The sequence below is a fragment of the Embiotoca jacksoni genome, unplaced genomic scaffold, assembly GCF_022577435.1.
Source record: "Embiotoca jacksoni isolate LCO1_2020_lvr unplaced genomic scaffold, fEmbJac1.0.p SCAF_13, whole genome shotgun sequence".
Taxonomy (NCBI): Eukaryota; Metazoa; Chordata; class Actinopteri; family Embiotocidae; genus Embiotoca; species Embiotoca jacksoni.
The window spans coordinates 8,298,360-8,310,247 of record NW_027185263.1 but is presented as its reverse complement, the minus strand read 5'-3'; the positions used below and the strand labels follow the sequence as shown (position 1 = coordinate 8,310,247).

The 11,888-nt window shown below is 37.2% G+C and overlaps 3 protein-coding genes across 3 annotated transcripts; all 3 read right to left on the bottom strand.

The window, feature by feature from the left end:
- Window positions 1–3,202: 3,202 nt before the first annotated feature.
- On the bottom strand, window positions 3,203–5,231 carry LOC138195920 (olfactory receptor 2AT4-like). Its single transcript, XM_069145570.1, has one exon. The coding sequence runs from the start codon at window positions 4,807–4,809 to the stop codon at window positions 3,790–3,792; it is 1,020 nt and encodes a 339-aa protein (XP_069001671.1). The 5' UTR covers window positions 4,810–5,231; the 3' UTR covers window positions 3,203–3,789.
- A 2,694-nt stretch (window positions 5,232–7,925) lies between these two features.
- Window positions 7,926–9,672, bottom strand: LOC138196313 (olfactory receptor 2AT4-like). The gene has a single exon (XM_069146216.1). It carries the CDS (start codon window positions 8,952–8,954, stop codon window positions 7,935–7,937), a length of 1,020 nt encoding a protein of 339 aa, XP_069002317.1. The 5' UTR covers window positions 8,955–9,672; the 3' UTR covers window positions 7,926–7,934.
- A 763-nt stretch (window positions 9,673–10,435) lies between these two features.
- coa4 (cytochrome c oxidase assembly factor 4 homolog) lies at window positions 10,436–11,683 on the bottom strand. Its single transcript, XM_069146217.1, has 2 exons — window positions 11,578–11,683; window positions 10,436–10,865 (listed from the first exon to the last, which is right to left on the bottom strand). The coding sequence occupies exon 2, from the start codon at window positions 10,827–10,829 to the stop codon at window positions 10,578–10,580; it is 252 nt and encodes an 83-aa protein (XP_069002318.1). The 5' UTR covers window positions 10,830–10,865; window positions 11,578–11,683; the 3' UTR covers window positions 10,436–10,577.
- Window positions 11,684–11,888: the final 205 nt, after the last annotated feature.

Below are 11,888 nucleotides of genomic sequence, written 5' to 3'. Positions count from 1 at the left end.
TACTTTTCATAACAACACTATGAGTTACTGTGTTACTTTATGGCAAACATTTTTGAGCAGAGGACAAAAATATATATGGGATATAGGTGCATAAATTCTTCAGCATAGAAATAAACTGTTAAGTGTATCCACTGGCTGTCAGTGGATCTGTTAATGACTTAACAACAAGACAAATTAAACTTATTGTCTGGTATGACAATTTCATATTTAGGGCCTGAGCACCAATGGTGTGAAAGCCCTATTGTTATCCAAGTGATTATTATGATTCTCTGTAAACAACTGCATTTTTGGAGGCTTTATCACATTCAAAAACTCATGAAAGTTGGTACACCCATCTCAAAATTCGGTATTTTAGTGGAGTCGCGAGTGGGCGTGGCCAAATGGGTCGCTAGCGCCCCCTAAACAGATGCCCTGGCGGCTCCATTTAGCTACATGCACGAAATTATGTGGACGTGTGTATCACACCTGGACGTACAAAAAAGTTACATTGCACCATTACGTTAACTCAACAGGAAGTCCGCCATTTTGAATTTAGTTGCCATTTTTGGTGATTCACATGTGCTGTACTTTAACAAACTCCTCTTTCAGATTTTGTCGGACCGACTTGAAATTGAGTCTGTGCCCTCTTAACATGTTTGGAATTAAAAGTTATCATCAGAATTTGTTTTCGTTGATCGGTGTGCCCGTGGTGTGGCGGCCAAAAAGTGACCCAAAAGTCGTCCAAAATATGACCCAAAAATTACTTTCTGGTCACTTTTTGCTGAAGTATGATGGCTTTTTTCATAATTTGGATGACATGCTATAGTATGATTTTTTTTTTTTTTTTTTAAAGTCATTACAAAAGGCGGAATCAATCCCCCAACCCTCTAACTGAGGCAACAGTGCGAACCATTACACCACCAATCTGCATTGTGACAAGTCTTTGACTCACTGCAAGCTAAAACTCCACCGTCCACAAATATTAATTTAAATGTGACCAAAATTGCTGCAGACATTCTTTGGATAGTAGATATACGTGTTTTCAAAGGGGTCTGCAGTGATATTAAATATCTTCCTGTAATGTGTAGTGTATGCAAAACTTTTTCAATTTCTCCAAACGTATCAACTTCACTAAAAGTTGAATCAGCATCAACAGGCCAAGGTGGAATCTGAACCATTAATAGTAACCTTGGTGAAGTAGAATCTTTTACCTGTTGAGTTAACCAGACTGTCGGTTGAGTCGCTGGAAGCGCTGCGTGAACTCCATGAAACTCTTTCTCCTGCTGCAGCTCCTCCTCCGGTGCTGAAGATAGTCCAGCGGTTTACAACGTCTACAACGCCGACTGGAAACGACCTCATGAAGACACGGGTTCGAGCCCCACCAAGGTAACACACACATGATTCACAGTTTACCCGCCGAGGTAACGCACAAGGTTCACGGTTTACCCGCCGAGGTAACGCACAAGGTTCACGGTTCAGAGAGGAGTGAGACCTCCTAAGGCAAGTCCCTCTAAGGGTAAGCCACACGGTTTGTACATGCAGTCATGCTAAACCAAAGGTCAACAACAATACAAAACAAAAAAAGTCCAAAAGTGACTTTTTTTTTTTTCATATTTCGGACATGATATAGTATGACACAGTGGTTAGTTGCTCAGTGAGAAGTAACTTGGGGCATGCATGTCAGTTCAGAAAAAGGTCATACTCCAAAAAGTCATGAAAAGTCATGCTCTAGCATGTCATCCAAAAAGTGACCCAAAATTAAGTTTTGTACAGAGTATAGAGTATAGAATATATAGAATATAGTATATAGTATAGCCAGGGCGATGAGGCTAAGTTTGATGTTTCACCGTAACACAGGAAGTTGATGTTTAAGGTCAAACCATGCTCCAAACCTCATGAAACTTGCGTCAGACACCAACTTTCATGAGTTTTTGAAGATGTTAAAGCCGCCAAAAAAAAAAGCCTTTTTTTTTTTTTTTTTTAAGAATAAGGAACAAGATCGAGGAGAAAAAAATAAAACTGCAAGCTGTAATATGCCGACCCTCGTGTGCTGCACGTCAGGGAGCCGGCGGCCCCGACCTGCTGGATCCCCGACGTGAAGCTGCGAGGGGCCCGCATATCACTGCTTGCAGTTTTAATTTTGAGATACAGTTACAGTTGTCATTCATTGTAAAAGATGCACTGTACACATAAACCCACTAGAGGGCAGGCATTCATCATATACTGTAAGTCTTCTATTGTGGACAGCCTGAAGTACAGTGTGATGTACTGACAAGAGTACTGGATAAATAATATCTAATTTCATGTAAACATATATAGAGTATTCTGCCTTTCCTGTAGGGATATTGTGAAAGTGCCCATGAATATTCAAGTCCATGCAGTATGAAAACATTTATTTTAATATCATATAAATTATAATTTTACAATGCTTTGAGTTAACATAAAGAAGAAATCAACTAAACAATAAGAAAGATTAAAGTTCTGAAATGTATTACTAAATGTAGAAAAAAAACAGAAGTTAAGAGAAGAAAATGAGTTAGGAATAACTGAATATGCCTGTTTCAAATAAGTTTCAACTAAAGTAAATACACATTGTAAAATTTTTACTGAAGCAAAAGACATAAACTCATCTAGTGCACCAATCTAATTTGGGTTCACTTATAATATTTTGATGGGACATCATATAAATAAGTATTTCAAATTGTGATTTCCTCATATTATTGAGTATTTGAAGTATATTTTAATATGGAAATTGAATACAGAAAACAAACTTTTGTTGTTATATGCATCACAAGATTTCTACCACTCATGGTATCTTCAGAGTACACCAAATGCTTGGAAATATGTCATATAGTCAAACAAGCCTGCTACACGAGCACAGTCTTCTGGAAATAGATCTGCAGCAAACCATCTTCATGAGAACCTGCAGAGGTTTTTGTAAAGCTCTACAGTTGTTTACAATAAATGACCACAGAATGTTTACTTTCAGGAGGTTCATTATAAATGTCTGTAAGAGAAATAATATAGGCTGTACACAGTAAAAAAAAAAAAAAAAAAAAAATCCAAACAATCTGTGAGTTTAAAAAAAAACAATGAAACTACAGATTACAGTGTTACAAGGTAGGATTTTCAGATTTAAAAAAAGTTTTAAGCACTTTGAAAGGCGATGATTATTAGTGTTTTGTTCAAATGTGCAGAAAAACAAGTGCAGAGCTAGAAAAAGATAATACATAATGACAATGACAATGAATTTAATATAATAATTTACAAGAATTACATCGAGTACATTGAACCTCATTTCACCTTCAATTTGTCAAATATACCATCAGCACATTTTGTGAGGCCGTTGAGTTGTGTGTCCTTCTTGTTCTTTCTGTGTACCATGGAAATTCACCTGGCAGTCTTAAAAAGTCAAACATCATTATGATGTGATGTTCAGCCACTCACAGCGTGCAACAATGGAGCCGTGACATCATTTAAAAAAAAAAATTCAGCAAAAGCATCTTTTATCAGGAATATATGATGAACACAGCACAGAGCGTAGTGGTGAAAATATTCAAATACAGGAAATCTTTAAAAGGGGAAGTAAAAAAAGGATACCTGTGAAGTGATATTTAGCTCACAAATAAATAAGTGGTTCACTGTGAAACTCTTTTTACAGTCAGCTCATTTCATTCAGAAATCCCTGAAATGATTAAACTATGAAAGGCAGATAGTTATTAAAGTGTGAAGCGTCAATGTTTTTGTGCCAATTCAGTTTTTTTCGGGCCCAGTTCTATCTCTTTGCTTTTTGACCCTCTACCCAAACATTTAAAGCCTAATAGTTACCTTCCTTTTGAAAACTTTCCAAGGTTTTCTCTTACCTTGGTCTGTGCCAGTTGTGTTTTGTCTGATCAGTGCCAGCGCTCTGATTTTGAGTTCCTTGGTTTTCAAAGAATATACAATAGGATTGATGCAGGGTGGGATGCAAGAGGCCAGCGACAGACTGAGCACACGCTGGTCCGGGTCAATGAGCCGCAGATAAAACCCGATAGCAAAAATGATAGTGGTAGGAAAATAAAATATAGCGACTAGAATAAGATGCTCAACACACGTGGCCAAAGCTTTCACCCGACTGTCCAAAGATTTCATCCTGAACACGGTAACCAAGATACTGATGTAAGACAAAAGAATGAAAGTAAAGGGTCCTACAAGGATTATGAAAGTAAGTAAAGAGGCCACCCACCACTGCATTGAGTTATCATTGCAGGAGAGTCTAAACACAGGTGCATAGTCACAGAAATAACTGTACACTCTGACAGAGTTGCAAAAAGACAGTCGAGTCATTATACTTGTTGCAAAAGCAATGATTGCCAGAGCTGAAGACCAAGTCAGGCTGACAATACAACTCATGCTCCGCAGTGTGTTGATGGAGTTCTGACGCAGAGGGAAACATATTGCAATCAAGCGGTCAAAGGCGAGTATAGCGAGTGCATACGACTCCAAAGTCGCAAAAGTATAGTAAACAAACATTTGTAACAAACATAGGTTAAATGGAATGAAGTTATCCTTCATGAGAAACGCCTTTATCATGCTGGGAATAGTGCATGTGTTCAGGAATAAATCGATCACTGCGAGGTTGACAACAGCCACAAATTTTGGAGTGTGTAAACAATGATTAACAGCAATGACATAGATCACCAAACTGTTGAACAGCACTGTAACCACATAAACAAATGCAAGGAAGATGAAGTAGACACTGATAAAAGTAAAAGTCTCAAATCCAATCACATAAAAGCCCGGAGGATGAATGATGACAGAGTGGTTCAAAACAGTCCTGAGAAAAGACATAGTTGATCTCCACAGCCTGTGTTGGAGGAAAAGCTCTTCAGTCTAAAGAACAAGAAGTCTTACAGATATGATATTCATGGCAGTTTAATGAGCATATTTAAACTCAGGTGTGTATAAAGTTCAAACATGCATGTGCTAAAATAGTGAATGTGGCTCACCTGATGCTCTGTGTCTGACCTGTTTACGGTGGAAGATATATTTCCCTCATTGATCTCATGAGATATAACCTCCAACTGAAACTGAGAACATTGTTTTGCAATACCCTATTAATTACATTAATTTGATCCATGGAGAGCTGCAGCTTGCTTTGTTTAATCTATTCTTGTTCTCAAAAACAAACAGCTAATTGTTGTTTAACCCTCGTGTTGTCCTTGGATCAAAATGACCCACAGCTGTGTTCAACCAAGTTCTATTTTATTTTCATATTTTTGGGGATCATTGGTGACAAGGAGGCTGTGAGGGTTTCTTTAAAGAATGATGACCAATGATCCTAAAAAATATAAAAATATAGAAATAAAATAGAACTTGGTCGAACACAGCTGCGGGTCATTTTGACCCGAGGACAACATGAGGGCTAAATGTTTTAGAGTCAAAGCATCTCACAGCGACACATGTAATCTGGCCACAAAATAAATTAGGTGTGCTGCTGGGATCATTTCTGGATCATGAACATGGACATTATGCTGCAGTGACTGCTGAGTCTGGCAAAGTTTCACAAAGGCCTGTCTAAATAAACTTTTGTAATTTTTTTCCGTAAAAAATTGGATTACATAGACATTTTTAATTGTTGACACGTCGAATGAACACAGAATACTGATCACAAGTATTCTTAGTTACTTTGAGTAGGAAAGTGAGAGAGAGCAAATGCTTCACCTTCACCACCACTGTACACAACCACCACATTGTTCCCTAAAAGTTGTTGTTAAACAGGTCATAGTTTTAACAGGCCCAATATCGACTTTCATCACCGGAGAATTGCTTATCACTTAGCTTTACTGTAACAAAAGATTTCACAGTTGCACCTTAATTTGAACAATTATAACTTGTCATTCATAACAAACCTAAAAACCTATGATTGGTGGCCTTTCACTATCTGTGAACTGTCCTCTGTTTTATTTTGTAGTCCCAAGGTTTGTAATGTTGAACATGCTTGACCTTTGTAAAACTCTTAGAATCTTTTTTTTTTTTTTCATAATTTGGATGACATGCTATAGTATGATTTTTTTTATTTTTTTTAAAGTCATTACAAAAGGCGGAATCAATCCCCCAACCCTCTAACTGAGGCAACAGTGCGAACCATTACACCACCAATCTGCATTGTGACAAGTCTTTGACTCACTGCAAGCTAAAACTCCACCGTCCACAAATATTAATTTAAATGTGACCAAAATTGCTGCAGACATTCTTTGGATAGTAGATATACGTGTTTTCAAAGTGGTCTGCAGTGATATTAAATATCTTCCTGTAATGTGTAGTGTATGCAAAACTTTTTCAATTTCTCCAAACGTATCAACTTCACTAAAAGTTGAATCAGCATCAACAGGCCAAGGTGGAATCTGAACCATTAATAGTAACCTTGGTGAAGTAGAATCTTTTACCTGTTGAGTTAACCAGACTGTCGGTTCAGTCACTGGAAGCTCTGAGTGAACTCCATGAAACTCTTTCTCCTGCTGCGGCCCATGAATATTCAAGTCCATGCAGTATGAAAACATTTATTTCAATATCATATGAATTATAATTTTACAATGCTTTGAGTTGACATAAACAAGAAATCAACTAAACAATAAGAAAGATTAAAGTTCTGAAATATATTACTAAATGTAGAAAAAAACTGAAGTTAAGAAAAGAAAATGAGTTCGGAATAACTGAATATGTCTGTTTCAAATTAGTTTCAACTAAAGTAAATACACGTTTTAAAATTTTTACTGAAGCAAAAGACATAAACTCATCTAGTGCACCAATCTAATTTGGGTTCACTTATAATATTTTGATGGGACATCATATAAATAAGTATTTCAAATTGTGATTTCCTCATATTATTGAGTATTTGAAGTATATTTTAATATGGAAATTGAATACAGAAAACAAACTTTTGTTGTTATATGCATCACAAGATTTCTACCACTCATGGTATCTTCAGAGTACACCAAATGCTTGGAAATATGTAATATAGTCAAACAAGCCTGCTACACGAGCACAGTCTTCTGGAAATAGATCTGCAGCAAACCATCTTCATGAGAACCTGCAGAGGTTTTTGTAAAGCTCTACAGTTGTTTACAATAAATTACCACAGAATGTTTACTTTCAGGAGGTTCATTATAAATGTCTGTAAGATAAATAATATAGGCTGTACACAATAAAAAATAAAAAATAAATCCAAACAATCTGTGAGTTTAAAAAAAACCAATGAAACTACAGATTACAGTGTTACAAGGTAGGATTTTCAGATTTAAAAAAAAGTTTTAAGCACTTTGAAAGGCGATGATTATTAGTGTTTTGTTCAAATGTGCAGAAAAACAAGTGCAGAGCTAGAAAAAGATAATACATAATGACAATGACAATGAATTTAATATAATAATTTACAAGAATTACATCGAGTACATTGAACCTCATTTCACCTTCAATTTGTCAAATATACCATCAGCACATTTTGTGAGGCCGTTGAGTTGTGTGTCCTTCTTGTTCTTTCTGTGTACCATGGAAATTCACCTGGCAGTCTTAAAAAGTCAAACATCATTATGATGTGATGTTCAGCCACTCACAGCGTGCAACAATGGAGCCGTGACATCATTTAAAAAAAAAAATTCAGCAAAAGCATCTTTTATCAGGAATATATGATGAACACAGCACAGAGCGTAGTGGTGAAAATATTCAAATACAGGAAATCTTTAAAAGGGGAAGTAAAAAAAGGATACCTGTGAAGTGATATTTAGCTCACAAATAAATAAGTGGTTCACTGTGAAACTCTTTTTACAGTCAGCTCATTTCATTCAGAAATCCCTGAAATGATTAAACTATGAAAGGCAGATAGTTATTAAAGTGTGAAGCGTCAATGTTTTTGTGCCAATTCAATTTTTTTCGGGCCCAGTTCTATCTCTTTGCTTTTTGACCCTCTACCCAAACATTTAAAGCCTAATAGTTACCTTCCTTTTGAAAACTTTCCAAGGTTTTCTCTTACCTTGGTCTGTGCCAGTTGTGTTTTGTCTGATCAGTGCCAGCGCTCTGATTTTGAGTTCCTTGGTTTTCAAAGAATATACAATAGGATTGATGCAGGGTGGGATGCAAGAGGCCAGCGACAGACTGAGCACACGCTGGTCCGGGTCAATGAGCCGCAGATAAAATCCGATAGCAAAAATGATAATGGTAGGAAAATAAAATATAGCGACTAGAATAAGATGCTCAACACACGTGGCCAAAGCTTTCACCCGACTGTCCAAAGATTTCATCCTGAACACGGTCACCAGGATACTGATGTAAGACAAAAGAATGAAAGTAAAGGGTCCCACAAGGATTATGAAAGTAAGCAAAGAGGCCACCCACCACTGCATTGAGTTATCATTGCAGGAGAGTCTAAACACAGGTGCATAGTCACAGAAATAACTGTACACTCTGACAGAGTTGCAAAAAGACAGTCGAGTCATTATACTTGTTGCAAAAGCAGTGATTGCCAGAGCTGAAGACCAAGTCAGGCTGACAATACAACTCATGCTCCGCAGTGTGTTGATGGAGTTCTGACGCAGAGGGAAACATATTGCAATCAAGCGGTCATAGGCGAGTATAGCGAGTGCATACGACTCCAAAGTCGCAAAAGTATAGTAAACAAACATTTGTAACAAACATAGGTTAAATGGAATGAAGTTATCCTTCATGAGAAACGCCTTTATCATGCTGGGAATAGTGCATGTGTTCAGGAATAAATCGATCACTGCGAGGTTGACAACAGCCACAAATTTTGGAGTGTGTAAACAATGATTAACAGCAATGACATAGATCACCAAACTGTTGAACAGCACTGTAACCACATAAACAAATGCAAGGAAGATGAAGTAGACACTGATAAAAGTAAAAGTCTCAAATCCAATCACATAAAAGCCCGGAGGATGAATGATGACAGAGTGGTTCAAAACAGTCCTGAGAAAAGACATAGTTGATCTCCACAGCCTGTGTTGGAGGAAAAGCTCTTCAGTCTAAAGAACAAGAAGTCTTACAGATATGATATTCATGGCAGTTTAATGAGCATATTTAAACTCAGGTGTGTATAAAGTTCAAACATGCATGTGCTAAAATAGTGAATGTGGCTCACCTGATGCTCTGTGTCTGACCTGTTTACGGTGGAAGATATATTTCCCTCATTGATCTCATGAGATATAACCTCCAACTGAAACTGAGAACATTGTTTTGCAATACCCTATTAATTACATTAATTTGATCCATGGAGAGCTGCAGCTTGCTTTGTTTAATCTATTCTTGTTCTCAAAAACAAACAGCTAATTGTTGTTTAACCCTCGTGTTGTCCTTGGATCAAAATGACCCACAGCTGTGTTCAACCAAGTTCTATTTTATTTTCATATTTTTTGGGATCATTGGTGACAAGGAGGCTGTGAGGGTTTCTTTAAAGAATGATGACCAATGATCCCCAAAAAATATAAAAATATAGAAATAAAATAGAACTTGGTCAAACACAGCTGCGGGTCATTTTGACCCGAGGACAACATGAGGGCTAAATGTTTTAGAGTCAAAGCATCTCACAGCGACACATGTAATCTGGCCACAAAATAAATTAGGTGTGCTGCTGGGATCATTTCTGGATCATGAACATGGACATTATGCTGCAGTGACTGCTGAGTCTGGCAAAGTTTCACAAAGGCCTGTCTAAATAAACTTTTGTAATTTTTTTCCGTAAAAAATTGGATTACATAGACAATTTTAATTGTTGACACGTCGAATGAACACAGAATACTGATCACAAGTATTCTTAGTTACTTTGAGTAGGAAAGTGAGAGAGAGCAAATGCTTCACCTTCACCACCACTGTACACAACCACCACATTGTTCCCTAAAAGTTGTTGCTAAACAGGTCATAGTTTTAACAGGCCCAATATCGACTTTCATCACCGGAGAATTGCTTATCACTTAGCTTTACTGTAACAAAAGATTTCACAGTTGCACCTTAATTTGAACAATTATAACTTGTCATTCATAACAAACCTAAAAACCTATGATTGGTGGCCTTTCACTATCTGTGAACTGTCCTCTGTTTTATTTTGTAGTCCCAAGGTTTGTAATGTTGAACATGCTTGACCTTTGTAAAACTCTTAGAATCATTGACTTTTATTTACAGCTTTAGGTTGTGTTGCAAATTCACTGTGAACCATAAATAAATACATCCACCATAAATCAACTAAGATTCCTGAGATATATTATCTACTTCATTTTGAAATAGCGAAAGGTCTGAATCTTTGATTTTATATTTCTCACTCGTAGGTGTTTTTCTTAAGTTTGGCAGAGAAGTGGTTTTACTGGAAGCCCAAGTGTTCTATGAAACATCTGTGAAAAGAATTATAACTCCAGAGTGAGTTTATATTGGCTGGAAAAGCCCACTCATCAATCAGGTTCCACACACACACTTAAAATTCAGAGACAGCATGTTATCTTGCTGCTCATACTTTATTTGCATAACGCATTATTAAATTAGGTACAGTCTCTCCCAGTTAAGGATGTCAATCAGGTCCAGAATACATCCCACAATGTGTTTGTGGCTTTGTAAGTTCAGTTGGGTGCAGACTGAGTGGAGATTGCCTCCTGCTTTATCAGCTGTTGTTTCCGAGCATTTTGGAAATTCATCATGCAGTCTTTGAAAGTCTGGACCTGGCTCTGGCACACTCGCCAGTCCTGGTGTTCAGCCATGCACTCCTGCACAGCATAGTGTAGCTCAGCACATCCAGTGCGCGATATCATCTGTTCCACGGGGTCATCCTCGTCGTCTTTGCGGCTGCGGTCGTGGGGCGAAGCGGACGCCATCCTGTGCTGATGACAGTTGGCTCAGGGCAACACGAGCTGATATTAATAAACAAATGATAATACAGTTTTAGGAGCAAACACATGTTGTCCAGGCCTCTTAGCAGCAACATCTTGAGTATTTAGACACTTAATAAGACACTGCTCCATTTTATTAGTATTTTTTTATAAGTCTTATTACAATTTATTCATTTTTAATAGTTTTACTGTTGTGTGTTGCAAATCTGTCTCATAAGACCCTTTGTAAAGAAACATTAGTGTTAAAGAATTTGGTGCTTTCATTAATCAGCACATTGTTAGTGACAAATAATTTTGTCCCCCATCTGCACACTGCAGCAGGTGGTTAAAGGTAACTGTACAGTAACTAAGGGATAATAGTGTACAGCGGCATTTTAAGGCACTTTAATTTTACTTGAATATTAACATTATTATTTATTGTCCATTTTATGCCAACTTTACACTTTATACTACATTTGATCTTATAAAATATGATGATGAAACCTGAGAAGTTAAAAAGAGCTCCACCGTGATCATACAGTTACGTGCTAATGCATCAATAGTAATACAAATACTGTATACATAGCTCTCCGACAGCGGGCATTTTGCACAACGTTTACTTTCGATAGTTTAACACTAGGTACACTTTGATGACGTACTTTTTTTTTTTTTTTTTTTATGTTTAACAAAACACTCCTTAATGTTTCACGCTAACTAACACGCACGTTAACATTTCTCTGTCTTTTGCACTCACCTTTTAGTTTTCTCTGCGACGATCTCTCACTGAAATGAACCTTTTCTAACCTACATCTCTGTCGACTTTTCGTAAGCAACGACACGGAGGTGTTTACACGGAGGACACATTTGAGCAAAGGACGAAAGTGTAGCAGTAAAACCGTTCCGTCGATGTAGACGTCATTTCCGGCGCATAGAGCGAGCGCTTCTACTGCTGTAATAACGTCACTGAGTCAATAGTGAAACGTCTGTTCCAGATCAATAAATATATTCATAACATACAGAGCACAATTAAGTATGTCTTGATAGCATCTTTCATAAAGTATTAAG